Source organism: Nycticebus coucang, chromosome 16 (assembly GCF_027406575.1).
Source record: "Nycticebus coucang isolate mNycCou1 chromosome 16, mNycCou1.pri, whole genome shotgun sequence".
Lineage (NCBI taxonomy): Eukaryota > Metazoa > Chordata > Mammalia > Primates > Lorisidae > Nycticebus > Nycticebus coucang.
In genome coordinates this window covers 95,940,694-95,958,220 of record NC_069795.1, presented here as the reverse complement: position 1 = coordinate 95,958,220, position 17,527 = coordinate 95,940,694, and the positions used below count along the sequence as shown (strand labels likewise).

General features: G+C 40.1%; 2 protein-coding genes, 1 long non-coding RNA gene and 1 pseudogene across 5 annotated transcripts in view; 1 reads left to right on the top strand and 3 right to left on the bottom strand.

Annotated features, from left to right (window-relative positions):
- Positions 1-1,006: 1,006 nt before the first annotated feature.
- Positions 1,007-1,736, bottom strand: LOC128567766 (uncharacterized). Its single transcript, XR_008374926.1, has one exon. It is a non-coding gene; the product is annotated as an uncharacterized LOC128567766 (long non-coding RNA).
- Positions 1,737-1,886: 150 nt separating this feature from the next.
- Positions 1,887-2,448, bottom strand: LOC128567562 (40S ribosomal protein S11-like). Its single transcript, XM_053564792.1, has one exon. The coding sequence runs from the start codon at positions 2,412-2,414 to the stop codon at positions 1,938-1,940; it is 477 nt and encodes a 158-aa protein (XP_053420767.1). The 5' UTR covers positions 2,415-2,448; the 3' UTR covers positions 1,887-1,937.
- A 9-nt stretch (positions 2,449-2,457) lies between these two features.
- Positions 2,458-2,571, bottom strand: LOC128568292 (uncharacterized; annotated as a pseudogene).
- A 13,487-nt stretch (positions 2,572-16,058) lies between these two features.
- The window catches only part of MFN1 (mitofusin 1), a 50,397-nt gene continuing 48,928 nt past the window's right edge, over positions 16,059-17,527 (top strand). The window contains exons 1-2 of one of the 3 annotated variants that reach the window (XM_053564772.1): positions 16,059-16,183; positions 17,216-17,334. In XM_053564772.1, coding sequence (XP_053420747.1) covers positions 17,223-17,334 — 112 coding nt within the window. In that variant the 5' untranslated portion in view covers positions 16,059-16,183; positions 17,216-17,222. Of the gene's footprint in view, positions 16,184-16,260; positions 16,462-17,215; positions 17,335-17,527 lie in introns of those variants that run through there. The other 2 variants (XM_053564771.1, XM_053564773.1) reach the window with 2 other exon arrangements.

Below are 17,527 nucleotides of genomic sequence, written 5' to 3'. Positions count from 1 at the left end.
GTATATAATTGTATTTTAAATGTGGTATTTTTAATTCCATGATAATTCATGGTTTTAATCATTCTTGATGACTGTCATCCTGTTTCTTTCTTTCTTTTTTTTTTTTTTTTTTTTGAGAAAAGCCAGCATAAAACACTTTTATTGCAATAATAAAACTTGAAACTCATATGTGGTGCCAGGGGCAAGAAGGGGGTAGCAACAATTTTTCTCACCAAATCACTACACAGGACAGCAAAAGGAGCTGTGGGAAGAAAAGTCAGGGAACTCTGAGATCAGCAGAGGGAGCCAAGCATCAAAAAACAGGAGATGCTGAAGCTGCGATGACCAGCATCATTTTCTTAAGAGAACATTCAAGGATTTGTCAAAATGGCTGGGCTTTCATTGGGTGTTAAGTCTACAAACAGCACCTCCAATTTAAACTTTCGATTAAAGTTCTTCAAATTTAGGAAATGGTGGAGCTTGGAAAGTTAAGAGATTACAAAATTCCTCAAAGTCCATTAGAAAAATGACAGGATGGAAAAAAAATAAAGCCAGGCCACGGAGAAGGCTTCAGAGGTCCCTGCTGGCCCAGGGACAGATACCTGTAGTGTCCAACATCGCAGTGAAAATGATCTGCTTTCAAAAGGCAGAGGGTTTAAGGGGAGCGTGAGGCGGGCTGGTGAAGGCAAAGGCTCTCCTCTCCACTTCAGTTTTGGGTAGGACTTTTAGTTTAACCTAAGGACATCTCTCAACTTGGAGAATAACTCAGCCCTCAACAGCGCCTCAGATCTGCTATGGCTTTGCAGCGCAGCAGCAAGAATGTTTAATATATAATAGATAAAAATTTCATCCAAAAAAATAAAATAAAGATTCTTGCAACCCCCCCCCCCGCAACCCAAACACCAATTCCTATTCTAAAGTTAACCCATCACTTGTGCTGTTAATACTTTACCATATACTTAATTGGAAACCTAGGTCCAAAAGACCGAAACTGAAATCTTCACCCCAAAATGAAAACAAAATAAAATGAGTAACTTGAGGTTTATGGCATATAGTTTAGGTAAACACACATACAGGAGAAAGGGGAAGGGGAAATGGAGGTGTCGGAAGCAAAGCCGAGTGCCAGAACACATCCGGTCAGGCAGACGTTTATACAGAGTGTAGTGGGGCACCAGGAAAGCTCCATGTGGATTCACGTGCACACGTCTGGAGGCACCAGATCCTTCCACGGCAGATCCTTAGAACAGGGAGCTAAGGGAGGCGGTCATTCCTGTCATTCCAACTTCAGAAGCTCCACGTCAAAGACGAGAGTGGCGTGTGGTGGGATGATGCCTGGCTGCCCGGTGGCACCATATGCGTAGTCTGGAGATATAGTCAGTTTGGCTCTCTGACCCACACTCATCGGTGTAGTGTACCACGCAGGTCTGGCCGCGCTTCGGGAAGGTGCGCCGGTCTCCAGGGGAGATGGTCTCCACCTGCACTCCCATGGCGGCAGCTGACGCTGAGCAGGCTACGCGACTGGCAGCGTGGACCGACAGGGACCTAGTCGCCGTTCCTCGGGTCTGCCTCGTCCCTCTGCGCGTCGCCTGCGCACGCCTGTCATCCTGTTTCTTATATGTGCTTTAATTTCATGAATTGAAAAACAGATACTGAAGAAAGAGCTACAGTTCTCCGTCCTTAACCATAGGTGCTACTTTTTTTTTTTTTTTTAGGAGGACAAGCTTAGATTTTCATGTATGAAATCATTAAATTATTGTACTACCAGAACTAAAATGCAACATAATATCCAATTAAATCCACTGATAATCCCATTAGTAAGAAACCAACCGTCCTTTTGTGTTTCCCATCAGTAGTTGTTCTCTGGTAATAGTGGACTCTGAATTTTTTTTTTTTTTTTTTTGGCCTGTGAATGAGAAAATAACTTCATTTCATTTTGGGGCGTGGGCACATATCCAGTCTCAGAACTTCTGGAACTGCTTCTTGGTGCCAGCAGCTTTGGTGACTTTGAGAACGTTGAAGCGCACCGTCTTGCTCAGGGGCCGACATTCGCCTACTGTGACAATATCGCCGATCTGAACATCCCTGAAGCAGGGGGACAGATGCACAGACATGTTCTTGTGGCGCTTCTCAAAGCGATTGTACTTGCGGATGTAATGGAGATAGTCTCGGCGGATGACAATGGTCCTCTGCATCTTCATCTTGGTTACCACGCCAGACAAGATCCGCCCTCTGATGGAGACGTTACCAGTGAAGGGGCATTTCTTGTCAATGTAGGTGCCCTCAATGGCCTCTTTGGGAGTCTTGAAACCCAGACCGATGTTCTTGTAGTACCGAGGGAGCTTCTCCTTGCCAGTTTCTCCCAACAAGACTCTCTTCTTGTTTTGAAAGATGGTCGGCTGCTTTTGGTAGGCTCGCTCAGTCTGAATGTCCACCATCTTCCCGGCCGCCTGTGAAAAAGCTGAATTTTTTTTTTTTTTAAATAATCATTATATGTTTCAGAACTCATAGTGAACAGTGAGTTCTGGGTTGCAAAAGAAGTATTTTTTGGAGTTGTCTGTCTTTGTCCACAAGTTAAAAAGAAACACAAGTGCTGTGTAATTATTTTCATAACACTAGGAGGCCAGTTTCATAGGAGGAAAAGATTTAGTTTTCTTAGTCTGTTTTTAAAATTAAAAAAAAAATTTCTAAGCCCCTTTCTATGTGTTGAATAATTTAAGTTGGGAATGGAGAGGAACTAGTAAAGGGTTATAATAATAAAAGTATTTCATAGCTTCCACATTTCATTTTCAGTTATAGAACCATGTCATGCCCCAATTTCCGATGTCATATTTCTTATCGACTAAGAAAACCCACTGAAGTATTAATATGAGATTAGGAAGATCTGGGAGATGAGAGATTACTGGGATGGAAATACACAAACTACTTATGATAATGACTGCCACAACAAATGCTACAAATTTGGTCACCTGTCTAGCAGAAATTTATTGTCTCAGTTCTGGAGGCCAGAAGTTGGAAATTGGGAGAGTTGGTTCCTTTTAAGGGCTTTGAGGGAAGGATCTGTTCCAGGCCTCTCCTGGGATTTTAAATGGCTGTGTTCTTCCTGTATGCAAATCTGTCTCCAAATTTCCTCTATTTATAAGGACACTGCAAACTGGATTGGGGCCCATCCTAATAACATCATTTTAACCTGATGAAGACGCTCCAAATAAAAGTCCCTTTCTGAGGTACAGATTTGAACATACATTCAGTAGCAGCATGTGAAATAGCTGTAGCAAGATTTATGTGACTTGTTGCCCTCAAATTTAACAAGCTTTGCTGCTAACACTGTGATTCAGGTGTATTGATAACAGTTGAAAGACCAGTTTATGAGCAATGGTTTTCCCACTTCCAAGAATCCTGGAAATTTTAGACTTTTGAAAATGGTGGCTGCAAGTATAATCAGAACCTATCATTTTTGTCTCATCTGTTTTATCATATATGCATACCTGTGTTCCTAGAAACTCACATTCCGTCTGATACCAGCATTCCTGGTGGGGCTATCTGATACAGATGGTTCTCAGAAGACTTAAAATTGTAGTGGTTTAAACTGTAGGAGAACCTTAGAAACCATCTCATTTAGACCCTCTAGTTGTCTCAGTTTCTTGTACACATAGAAACTTAGATCATTATAAGGCCAAAGACACAACCAGTTCTATCATACAGCTGTGGAATCCAGGGTATTTGCCTCACAGCCTCGCAGTATTTCTGTCATACCATGTTACATAAACCGATTGTCCTTGAGCTGTTTTTCATGACTACTTTACCTAGCCATTCACTAGCTTCTCAATAATTCTGCTTTTATACTTCTTATTAAACATCCAGTTCAAGGAATTTGATTGTCAGTGAAGATACCTTGAGTCAGACGCCTTGGTTTAAAAGAAAAATCTATGGCTGTACGTAGGTCAGTTGTTAGTAATCAAAGAGCTAGTAATGAAACTACTCAAGAGAAGTAAATCCAACTTTTAAAACCATATGATTTTGTACTTTTTGATGTATCTGCAGCTTGAGGTCATAGCCCAATGAGTTTGTCTAATAAAAATTTTTTGCTTAGTTTTCAAATGCATCTGATTGAACATAAATTGCCTGTAATTTTAGCATAATGAACTTTAGAAAAACAAACCTACCTTAAAAATTTTTCTAAATATTTCTGGATTTTTTTTCACTTCGAGGATGGAAATTTTCACTACACTCATGTGACTTGAACCACAATTCAGTCAGGGACTAACTGATGGGGATGTTTATTAACACTTCAGTAGGATTCTCCACAGCAGTGAACAGTAGTGACAGGTCACCATCATCTTTCTTGCTTTTTTAAATCATCACTTTGCAATGAATTATTACTTTTGAAATTCCAAAATCTTTCCCTGATACTCCAGAATTTGAAAATGTTTGCTTACTACTTAAACAATTCTTTTCCTGCTTTTAAATTTGCTAATTTTACCACTTTTTTTTTTTTTTTTGCAGTTTTTGGCTGAGGCTGGGTTTGAACCCGCCACCTCCAGCATATGAGGCCGGGGCCCTACTCCTTTGAGCCACAGGTGCCACCCACTAATTTTACCACTTTAAATCACTGTTCTTAGATTTCTCTGAATGTGCGTCATCACACATTAACCAATTTATGAGTTTCACAGGATCTCTAACTGTTAGGTGATTGCTGAATTGTTGCAGGTGTAGTATAGGCTTTTAAAAAATATGGCTCAGTGCCCATAGCACAGTGGTTACGGCACTGGTCACATGCACCGAGGCTGGTGGGTTCGAACCTGGCCCTGGCTAGCTAAACAACAATGACAACTGGAACCAAAAAAAAAGCCAGGCATTGTGGCAGGCATCTGTAGTCCCAGCTATTTGGGAGGCTGAGGCAAGAGAATTGCTTAAGCCCAAGAGTTTGAGGTTGCTGTGAGCTGTGACACTATAGCACTCTACAAAGGGTGACAAAGTCTGAAAAATGTCTGAAAAAAGAAATGACACAGGTGGCGCCTGTGGCCCAAAGGAGTAGGGGTACTGGCCCCATATACCGGAGGTGGTGAGTTCAAACCCAGCCCCAGCCAGAAACTGCAAAAAAAGAAACAAACAAACAAAAACAAGTAGACTAACATTCCTAATTTTTTAAATCTGATTTACAAAACATTGAATTACTTAATTCCTGGCACGTTTCCTTTCATCTTACTTTGTTTTGTTTTATACCTGTGGCAAACAGCTTAATATATTTCCCTGGTTGTTGTGATTAATTTTTTTAATGGAATGCTAATACCTAAAATGCTATGTAAATTATGAAAAGCCAATAAAATCAAATGGCCGCAATCCTCCTGGCAAGTAGATTGGCTTACAAAAAAAATTAATATTAAGAATTTAAGTGATGGGGGAAGAGGAGAGCGGAGAGAGAGGAGGGGGGAAGGAAGAGCAGAGAGAGGGAAGGAGGAAGGGGGTTAGGGTCTTGGTGTGTGACACACCTTTTGGGGGCAAGGCACAATTATAAGAGGGACTTTAGCTAACAAATGCAATCAGAGTAACCTGGTTTCTTGTACCCTCAATGAATCCCCAACAATTAAAAAAAAGAATTTAAGTGAAAGTAGCAAAGATCAACTGTTCATCCCAATGGAGAAGCAAAGGTTTATTCTGCAACTAAAAATTTCATCCCTATAAATTAAAAATGAAATTTGGGGGTATAAATTCCTTGGCCAGTAACTTTTAATCTCAGTTTTGATGACAAGTAGTGAGTATCACAAGAGAATTTTTATTAATGGCACAGAGTTTATGTGTTCATATATACTCCTTAGATTAATTTAGCTTTCCATAAATCCTAAGGGGTGTATAAACATAAATTGATAAATTAGCTGGGTGTGGTGGCACATGCCTACAGTCCCAGTTACGAGGAGTCTGAGGTAGGAAGATCACTTGAGCCCAGGAATTTGGGATTGCTATGAGCTATGATGATGCCACTATACCCTAGTCCAGGCGATGGAGCAAAACTCACAGTACAGGGCATCCCAAAGGTTGCCATACATAGGAAAATGGGAGATTGTAACTAAGCGTACTCTATTTACAAAATATTCATTCCAGACTTTTACAAAGAGGCAGCAAACACATAGAGAATATTTTGTAAATCATGTTTTGTAAAATTTTGGAAGGAATATTTTGTAAATAAAGATGCATTTAGTTACAATTTCCATTTTATGTATGATACTTTATGGGTGAAATCTGGGACACCCTGTATAGATGTGTGTGTATACATATAAATATAAGTTCATAAAGCCATAAGTCATATGACATTTAATGTTTATATGAAATTACATGTTCAATTTATTAAGCTTAAAAATAAGAGCCTATCAGACTTGTCTGGAATCTACTTAATACTAGTGATTTGAAAAATAAAGCATCAGTCACCACAACAACTTCTTATTAAGTTTATTCTCCTTAATAACTTTGGTGTTAAACTGGTAACTATCTGAACCCAAAATAAGTTCATGGAAAATAACTTTTTCAGTCTAAAAATACACAATTTTTTTCCATTGCTATTTCTTACAATACCATTGTAAGAAAATGGTATTATATATCTACTAGTTTTATCCCCATACTTTCAAGAGGTAATTAAAGAATTTTTCAAAGGAATTTTTTTGGGCTGGGCACAGTGGCTCATGCCTGTAATCCTTAATCCTAGCACTCTGGAAGGCCAAGACCGGTGGATTGCCTGAGCTCACAGGTTTGAGACCAGCCTGAACAAGAGGGAGACCCTGTCTCTAAAAATAGCCAGGCACTGTGGCAGGTGCTTGTAGTCCAAGCTACAAGGGAGGCTGAGGCAAGAGAATCCCTTGAGCCCAAGAGTTTGAGGTTGCTGTGAGCTATGATGCCAGCTATGATTCTACCGAGGACGATCAAGTGAGACTCTGTCTCAAAAAATAATAATTAAAAAAAAGAATTTTTATCATAATTTTTATCAAAATAAAAGATTGTTGTTTGTTTTTAAATAGGCAAATGAATTTAACTTGAATGATCTTTTCTCCCCCTAGCTAGAAATAATGAGTGGAATGAATTACAATTAAAAATGTAATAAATAGTACATTTTTGAATGAAAATATAAAAGTTTTCTATTTATTAATATCTTATAATTTATTAATATCTTATCTCAGATAAGATCCACTACTAAAAATATTGCAGTGGAGATATTTTTGCCTTTACTCTTCAGAGTAAAGCTGAGATCTGAAACTGGAAGCAAGCTGGGCTTGGTGGCACCCCTATAATCCTAGCACTTTGGGAGGCTAAAGCAGGAGGATCACTTGAGGCCAGGAGTTCTAGGTCAGCCTTTTGTAGAGACTCTGTCTGTCTCTACAAAAATTGAAGTTAAGTGGAATTATAATCATTAAATGTAATTTCTGATGGGTAATATTTTTTCTTATGAAGGCTATTCACCATATTCTTCTGAATTTTGTTTTGCTAAAATTTGAGAATATGGAATTCCCAACTCTTCCTGCCTGCCCTGTTCATTTTATTCCTATGTTACCTGTTCAGAACTGCATTATTCATCTCTTTCTAAACTCTATTCTTCAAATTCTATGGCTGATTTGTCATCTTTATAATTCTTCTTCACCTTACTTGAGTTTTCAGAAAGTCTAAAAGATTAAAGTTTTCCCAACAAGGTGTAACAATGGACTAAATGTATTCCCCTGCCAAATTCATATACTGAAATCTGAAACCCCAATATGATGGTCTTCGGAGGTGGGGCCTTCATAGGTGATTAGGTCATGAGGGTATAACCCTCATGAATAGGATTAGTGCCCTTATGAAAGGGACCCCACAGAGAACTCTCTCACTCTTTTTCCATGTGAGGATATAAGAAGTCAGCACTCTGCAACCTGGAAGAATGTCTAGCATAACTTGACCATGCTGACAGCTTGATCTCAGATTTCCAGCCTCCAGAACTATGAGATATAAATTTCTGTACTTTATAACCTACCTAGTCTATGGTATTTTGTTATAGTAGCCAAAACTGATTAAGACAGGGTAGATTTGTTTTCTTTGATTCTTCTTTCCCTCTATCCTGCATACTATTAAAATAAATTGCTTCCTTCACATTGTATACCACATTTCTTGCTTGTATACCCTGTAAATATATGTACCTGTCCAGAAGCAGTTTGGCTGGGCTGAATTCATAAATTTTGAATGTATCTATTGTGGTTTTAAGCAGCAGAACATTATGACACAGATCTTAATAACTAACTTCTTTATGGTTACAAGGTATGGTTAAGTTCCTTATAGCCTTAATCCAATATTTGTGAGCAACTAAAATGCTTAAATAGAAGAAACTAACCTAGAATGATAGAACATTAGGTCTGGGAGGGATCTCACAGATCTAGTCAAGACTCACAAAGTGACATCATATAAAAATAATTGTATGTGGTATCTAGTTTTTATTTTTATTTTTTAGAGTTGAATCTTGTTCTTCAATCAGCTGAGTACAGTGATACTATCATAGCTCACTGTAACCTCAAACCCTTGGGCTCAAGCAGTCTTCCAGCCTCAGCCTACCTAGTAGGTAGGATGACCACACACTCCACCATACCTGGCTAATTTTTATAATTTTTTTGTGGAAATGGGGGGTGGGGGATCTTTCTATGTTGCTGAGGCTTGTCTCGAACTCATGGCCTCAGGTAATCCCCCCCTTGGCCTTCCAAAATGCTGGGATTACAGATGTGAGCCACTGAGCCTGGCCATGTATATGGTCTATAGTTTATTATTATGATTATAAATTATATGTTGTAAAATTTAATTAGCACACCAAATTTTTGATTCATTAATATTTTAGGTCAAAATTATTTTTTAAGTAAAGCAAACTGATTAAAAAAATAAATAAATAACAATGATACATGGATATGGAAAAATCTAGGTAGGTGATATATGAATGACAAGTTTGAGAATATTGAATTCCAATCTTGATCTTTGTTGGCTATATATACTGCAGAAAATAGATTACCAGTATGTCATCTGTTACTGACGTCTTTTGTTCATCAGAAATCTTAAATGTAAAGTAGATAGGCCCATCACATTTTCCCTTTAGGAGGTGTGCTTTCTGTTTACAAAATCCTCTGCAATCCTAACAAAATTATTAATGTTCTAGTTCTACTTTCCATGTGTAGGTCTTATACCCATCTTAATTTATGTGGAGGTATTATTCAAGTTTTATATTCACTCAAGTGAACCAATTTCTCTAGTGCTATTATTTAAATAATTCCTCTTCCCTCAGTGAGTCATGATACCAATTTATCACATATCAACTCCCCACATACATAATTAGCATGTAGGTTTGTATCTGTACTCAATTACCTTCTATTGTTTGTTCCTCCAACAGTATCACATACTTTAACAGTAACAGCCTGCTTCATATATTAGGTTTTTGCAATATGCCTTAAGATAAGGTAGTGTGAATTCATTTGCTCTGCTCTTTTTGAGAATTGTTTTAGTTATTGGTGGAGTTTTTCTTCTATGTAAATTTAGAATTAGTTCCAATTCCATCCATTGTTGTATTGATATTTTAACAGGAAATGCATTGAAATTATACATCATTTTAGAGCGAATTAGACATTTAATTATTGTGTGATGATAAATCTTTCATTTTATAAATATTGTATATTGCTGCACTTACTCAGGTCTCTTTTTAAATGTTCTTTTTCCTGTTTTTCATACAGGTCATAAGCAGTTTTGTTAGGTCAATTCCCACATTCTTTACAGTTCGGTTGTTTTGACATGCTATCATATTTTCTATTCACTCTTTTTATTTTTATTTTTTTAACATTCCTCTACAACTCTGATCTACTATCTTATTTTCTAATTGCTTGTAACTGGTATCCAAGAAGGCTTCTGATTTAAATTTCAGAAATCTTGTGGAATTTTTACTAGTTCTAATAATAGTTTTATTTTATTTTATAAAAATAAAAGCTATGGTTTAAATTATGTATTACTTACTGTATTAAACATTTAATTGTAGTGCTATAATTTATAGCATGTAATGTCACTTTCGCTTTAAAATACAATAATTATATTAAATATTAAGTGCTGAACTAATAAAGGGATACTATCATGATTTTAGATATTCAAACAATATAAATAAAGCAAAAGTTCCCTCTGAGACTGCCTATGCTCAGAGATTCAGTATTTAAGGGCTTCACATAGCTGTTAGGGATATAGACTGGATGCAAACTGAGGTCTTCAGATTTTACATACCATGCTTTTTCACTGAAGGATTGTCAGTTCAATACACATTCACTGAATAAATGTATGAATGATCTCAAGAGTGGTAAATGCTTTCACCTCCACAAGCTGGTTGATGCTTGAAATTTAGTCTTAAATTTCATTTCTTTTTGGTTAATGCCTTACCAGCATTGTAAATTATAGTGTTTATTAGTTGGAATTGTTACCAGTTGCCGGGAGCCAAAACATCTCACAAGAATACCCCTTGTTATCTTGATTTTACGAGCAAACTATTCTCAGGAATTCAACCATAAACAGCAACGGTACTTTCCCCTTGCATATCTCCTCAAAAATGCACCCCCCGCCTTAGGGTCCTTCTCCTAGTAATTTTCCAGAAACTAGCCTCCTCCCCGCCCTGTTAGGAATAGCCCTTAGTTACTTCCTCATTTGTGTGCTTATAAGTCCAGCTGAAAAATAAACTCGACGGAGCTTGATCAGACTCTTGACTTGCTCTCATTCTTTCGTGTCTCTTGTCCCCTCATTCGACTGACCCTTAGTTTCCCAGGTCCCCGTTGAATTCCCCGCGGGCCGGGGCAATTGGCGCCCAACGAGGGGCAAGGGTACGGGGGTGTCATCGAACGTTGCTGCCAGTAAGGGTACCCTTATCATTGGATTGCCGCAACACCAAGGTTGTGAGTGAAAATCCGCACTGTGATCGCCGCGCCACAAGAAGGACGTGAGTGAAGATCCGCACTGAGATCGCCGCAGAATTGCCCACCTGCGAGTCTGATCCGTCAAGGTAAGAGAAAGCAACGAGTTTATGGGACAAACGTTAAGTAAACATGACTTGTTTATTCAGGGACTCAAGGAGTCCCTCAAGACACGAGGAATTTGGGTAAAGAAAAAAGGATCTCTATAAATTTTTTGTTTTTATTGGTGATATCTGTCCTTGGTTCCCCCAAGAAGGCACTATTGATGTTCTGAGATGGACTAGAGTCGGTGATTGTCTAAAAGATTATTATAGAACATTCGGACCCGAAAAACTCCCCGTTCAGGCATTTTCCTACTGGAACTTGATCTATGATATTTTAAAAACTTACAACCAATGGCCTGATGTCCAAGAAGTTGTTAAAGAAGGGGAGAAGGCGCTTGAAGAACATTCCAGACCGCCCTCAGCCTGCCCTTCTGTTTCTGTTCCTATGCCTGAGCCTGAAAAACGGGGGTTCCCTGTCCAACCCTGAGTGGGAAAATCCTGTATCAATGTTACATCTCATAAATGCCTCTCATTTGTAAAATGAAATAATTTGATTGTTTAAATTGTTGGGGAAACTGAATCTTTGTCTTAGGGTAAGATTCTTACCTTTTAAACCTTCTAGTTATCAGTTAGGCTGAGTGAATGGGTGACTTCATGGTAAACTGGGATCCTGTTTTGTGGAAAGTGAGTTTTTAAGAGTAAGAGAAATTAGACAGGAGAATGGCATTGTGTGATTCTTTCAAAGAAAGAATCTTGTATGATAAATTTTGTCCTGAAACAGAATGGTTGTGTAAGAAAGTGAAAGGCAGGGCAAAAGCTAAAGAAAGTTTAGAATGTTTGTAGATGGTCTGTGCAGGTTAAATGAAGTTCATAAAAGAGACTTTGTGAAAGAATTTACATGTGATCCAGTTGACTATGTATTTCCTTTAAAATCTTTTGGCTGGTAATTTTCTTTAAACAAATGTTTTAGGCCTTTGATATTTAACAAAGCTTCCAAAATAAAAACTCTAAATCTGGGGCTATCAGGTTTGTCCCCCAAAACCCGCCCCCTCAAGTCCAAGCCTCCTCTCCCTCTCCCGAGCAACTGCCGGCAGCGCAGGACTGGACCTCTGTTCCTCCACCAGCGCAATACTAACACCTGAAATGGGCGTCCAAATCCTCCCTACTGGGGTTTATGGCCCCTTGCCCCCCAACACTTTCGGACTTCTTCTTGGCCATGCCAGTACCACCCTGCAAGGCCTCACTATTCCCCCCGTATCATTGATAATGATTACGCTGGAGAAATTAAAATACTTGCTTCCGCCTCCCTCGGCCCTATAACCATTCACCCAGGCCAAAGAATAGCTCAGCTAATATGACTTCCCCTCTCTAAAAACCCGGGGTACTCATAACCTCGGTTCCTCTGACGCTTATTGGGTCAGACAAATCACACAAGAAAAACCCCTCCTTAAGCTACAATTAAACAGCAAAACTTTTGAAGGATTACTTGACACTGGGGCAGACGCCACAGTAATCGCCAGTAAATACTGGCCCCCTTCCTGGCCCCTCACTACTTCCCTAACCCATCTCCGGGGTATTGGCCAAACCTCCAACCCCCAACAGAGTGCTGAAATCCTCAAATGGACAGACGAGGAAGGCAACACTGGTACTGTCCAACCTTATGTTGTGCCTGGCCTCCCAGTCAATCTCTGGGGCAGAGACATCCTGGCCCAACTAAGACTAATTATGTGCAGTCCAAATATGAAAGAACATGCAGCCAGATGGCTGCCTGAAAGATTAGTAAAACAAATTGATAACAATTCTAAAATCCAGGGAGAAAAACCTCCCTGAGATTATCTTTCTCCTTTCCCTTCCAGAACCACGGATTTCCATCCATGATGCTGCCTTATCTCCTGATCTTCTGCCTTCCGGCACTGGGCCAACCTGTTCCAGCGGTTACCAAGCCCTTCGCTTGGCGCTTTTATTTAACTGAAAACTCGACTGATGAAAACACAGATTGACAAACTTCATAAGCTTAGCTTAGATTTACAAAAACAAAAATTTTCTTCTGAGGCAAACGAGTGATGGAAATCCTCCATGTACTCCTTACTCATGCCCCTTGCAGGTCCCCTTATTCTTGCTATTAATAATCACCCTTGGACCCATTATTCTTAACAAAATCATGAATTTTATCAAATCACAGATTGACTCCCTGGCATCAAAACCCATTCAAGTCCATTATCATAGACTCGACCTTGCAGACCGGGGCCTTGCCAACGAAGATATTCCTCCGGGAACCGCGTAAGCACTCAGAGCTACGCACGTTGACTCACCATCATATGTGAGTACAACCTGGGTACCTTTTTACAGGGTGCAATAAAGACACTGCAGAGGGAAGGCATAAACAGCCTCTCTGAGTCCCTTGGAAGCAAACCTGATTTGCATAGAGGTTAGCGTCGTAAAAATTTCTCCTCTCCTCCCCAAAAGACGCTCAAACTTATCATGCGGTCATTATGCCCGCGGGAGCAATCAGATCAATACTTCCCCCCAAAAGGTTAATGCCCTCTCTTCTACGCCGACAACTGACAGACCCCAACAATTTAAAAAACTAAAAGGGAGAAGATGCTGGGAGCCAAAACATCTCACAAGAATACCCCTTGTTATCTTGATTTTACGAGCAAACTATTCTCAGGAATTCAACCATAAACAGCAACGGTACTTTCCCCTTGCATATCTCCTCAAAAATGCACACCCCCCGCCTTAGGGTCCTTCTCCTAGTAATTTTCCAGAAACTAGCCTCCTCCCCGCCCTGTTAGGAATAGCCCTTAGTTACTTCCTCGTTTGTGTGCTTATAAGTCCAGCTGAAAAATAAACTCGACGGAGCTTGATCAGACTCTTGACTTGCTCTCATTCTTTCGTGTCTCTTGTCCCCTCATTCGACTGACCCCTTTGTTTCCCAGGTCCCCGTTGAATTCCCCGCGGGCCGGGGCAACCAATTATGTATATGTTTGAAGAAAAATATAAACTATTAGATTTTTCTCATAGAAACAATATATAGTAGATGCAGAAAATGTGGAAAACAGACAAGTACAAAGGAAAAAGATGTAATATCACTATCCAGAAATAAAACATATATAATATTTTTATATATCATGGCAATATGATGAACATTTTTCATGTCAAGTATTTTTCCAAAACAAACTTTACTGATTGTACAATGATCTATCCTTGCATGTACATAATTTATTTAATTATTCTCTTTATGTGAACAGTTGAAATATTTCCAATTTTTCATGATTATAAATAATGTTTGTATTTGTATTTGTATGTATTTATAATATTTGATTACATATTTATAAGGTCTCAGTCCATATCTTTGATTATTTTCCTAAGATTGCTGGGTCTAAAGACCTTCACATTATAGATTTTGAAACATTTTGCCAAATAGCCGATAATAGTGTGATGGTCAGTTTTAGATGTCAGCTTAAACAGGCTATGGTACCCAATTCTTCAGTGCAACACTACGTGTTTGGGGGAAAGTATTTGTGATTTACATTTATAGTTAGTTGACTTTATGAAAAGGAAGGTTATCTGAGTGGGCTTGATCCAAATAGGTTTTGCTAAGAAATTCTGTGGACTGCAATGTCAACTCCTGTCCAAGAGTTATCATTCTTTACTACTATTGGCCTTCCCTATGTATTTTGGACTTACTTAGACAGTCCTTGCAATCGTACAAGCCAACTGCTTGCAATAAATTTCTTACCCTCTGTATCTGCCTCCTGACTCACGTTAACACTCCTGCAGCAAAATATGAGGCTTTCTTTCTTTCTTTCTTTTTTTTTTGAGACGGAGTCTCACTTTGTCCCCTCAATAGTGTGCTCTGGCATCACAGCTCACAGTAACCTCTAACTCTTGGGTTCAAGTGATTCTCTTGCCTCAGCCTCCCAAGCAGTTGGGACTACAGGAGCTGGCCACAATGCCCAGCTATTTTTAGAGGTGTGTGTGTGTGGGTCTCACTTTGGCTCAGGCTGGTTTCAAACTAGTGAACTCAAGCGATCCACCCGACTCAGCTTCCCTGAGTGCTAGGATTACAGGCATAAGCCACTGTGCCTGGCAAAGCATGAGACTTTCATTGGTCATCTGCACAGTAATATAAGTAGTTTCGGATGTTTACTGAAAAACAAAACTTGATAGAAAGTACAATTCTAAATAATTTCTTTCTTTTTTTTTTCCCCTTAGTAGAGCTGGGGCTCTCGCTCTTGTTCAGACTGGTCTCAAACTCCTAAGTTCAAGTGATTTTTCAACCTTCAACCACCCAGGGTTAGGATTACAGGTGTCAGCTGCCACACCCCACTGAAAGTACAATTCTAAGGATCCCTAGCAGAAATGATTAGCACGCAGTGTTTGTGTGTGTTTATGGGGTAAGTTGATAAACACTGTAAACTGAAGCCAAATGATTCCAACTTATTTTGTAATTGCACCTGTGCTTTATAGTATGTTACAACAAATAATAGCCATCTTTTGCAGAATGTCTCTACTTCCAACCAATAGACCAGGCTCTTTAAAAAACATTGTATGGACTCTCTTTACAGTCCAGTACCCACAAAGCGATCAAAGGGACCTTTTAAATGTAAATCAGATCATATTCTCTAGGCATAAAACTTTCCAACAGTTTCCCATTGTTCTTAAAATTCAAATTTCTTTTTTTTTTTTTGGCCGGGGCTGGGTTTGAACCCACCACCTCCGGCATATGGGACCGGTGCCCCACTCCTTGAGCCACAGGCGCCGCCCAAAATTCAAATTTCTGATCTTGGCCTATATGATTCTACACCTGCCTGCCTCTCTAAATTTATTTTCCCAATTCTCCTTTTTCCTCCCTACACCTCAGCCACACTGGCCTTCTTTCTTTTCATCACTTCTTTTCCCTTGGAAGATAACTGCTAGGCTGGGCAGAAGGCAGGGGATGGGCAGGTGGAGAGGAGGAGAAGTTGGAGGGCGGAACCAAAACCACACGGCTGGCGGCGGTCCCTGCCCACAACACGCCTGGCCTGCCCTTAAGGAAAATGGCGCCAGGCACAGATGCACTTCCGGCCACGGAGCCAAACAGAAAAGGGCCTGCGAGAGACCGGAAGTGGCCGTCCTTGGCACGCCTCCCTCCTTCTCTGGGTTTCTAACCTCTGTGGGGAAGATGAGGCAGTCTGGGGGCAGCAACCGAACTGTTGCCAGTTGACAGGTCCGAGCCAAGACAGTGTGAGTACCCGCTGCCAAGACCGCCAGCACGTTCGGGGTGACCTTGGAGCAGCTAGGGACGGAAGGCGGGTAGGCGTGCGCGGAGCGCTCTGTGACGAGGCGCCGCCGCCGCTGTCCTGCGGGAAGGAGCGGGCGAACCGGGCCGGCGGCCGGTTCAAGCCCGCGGAGCCCGCGAGACCGAGCTCGAGGTGGGGGGTGCCGGCCGGGCCCGAGCACGCGGGGCACTGGCGAGCTCAGGCCCCGAACCCTGCGGCCCTGGCGCCCGAGCGGAAAGCGCGGTAGGCCTTTAGTCAAGGTGGGTGTTCATTCGAGCCCGGGTGGGCCATTGCTCTGCCCGGCTTTTCCCACGCAGCTCCTTGGTACAGTCACTTCTTGTCTCTGGAAGGATCCCCCTTCTTTGTGGCCAGTGTGGTCCATTCCATGTATACACCAGGATTAGACTGTGGTGAGATTGTCTTTGCTATTTTATTCATCAGAAGTTGCCGGGGGGTAAATTTTTTAAAACTCATTCTCTGAAGTTTTAGGTGCTTTGGCTGGAAACGTTTATGCTTCCTTTAAGCCTTGCCTCTTCATTTGTTGTGATGAAAGCTTCTTCTGACGTTTAGTATTGTGTTATGGTGAAATTTTATTTCTCTGCTTAGCCAGGTCCACCCACTTAAAGCTCCAGGATGGTAAACTTAATAACTTAGTTATTGTTTGTAAACTTGGCTTGCTTTCCCTAACCCAGTTCCCTGATGAGTACAGAGAGTCACACGTAGTCACAAGTTAGCCACAATTAGTTTCATCTTCACCAAAAGGAAATGAAGAAATTGCAACCAAGATTTTGGCTAATAGATTTTACTTATTTTAGTAAAATGTCACTCAAAACTTTTCTCCAAAAAGCAATTACCTAAAAATAATTAGGTATAAACTGCCAGATTTTAAAATTTATTCTGTTGGTGTGTTGTGAATGACACTGGAAAGTGTCATCAGTTTGCACATCTGTATCATACAGTTTAATTTGTGCTTTTCTAACTCGTTTTCTCCCCCTAGTAGCATAATGGCAGAAACGGCTTCTCCACTGAAGCACTTTGTGCTGGCTAAGAAGGCAATAACTACAATCTTTGACCAGTTACTGGAGTTTGTTACTGAAGGATCACATTTTGTTGAAGGTTAGTTCCTCGTAAGTTTTTAAAATGATGATTGTTGAAAATACATAAAAGTGCTTTATTCTTTCAGCTTTAGTTATTATATACGTATTAAAGGCATTATGGTATATAATATGAGGAATAACATGAACAAAACCCATTTCTGCTCCCTTCTGAAAAAGAAAGGTTACATGGTATTAATAACAACTAAGAAATA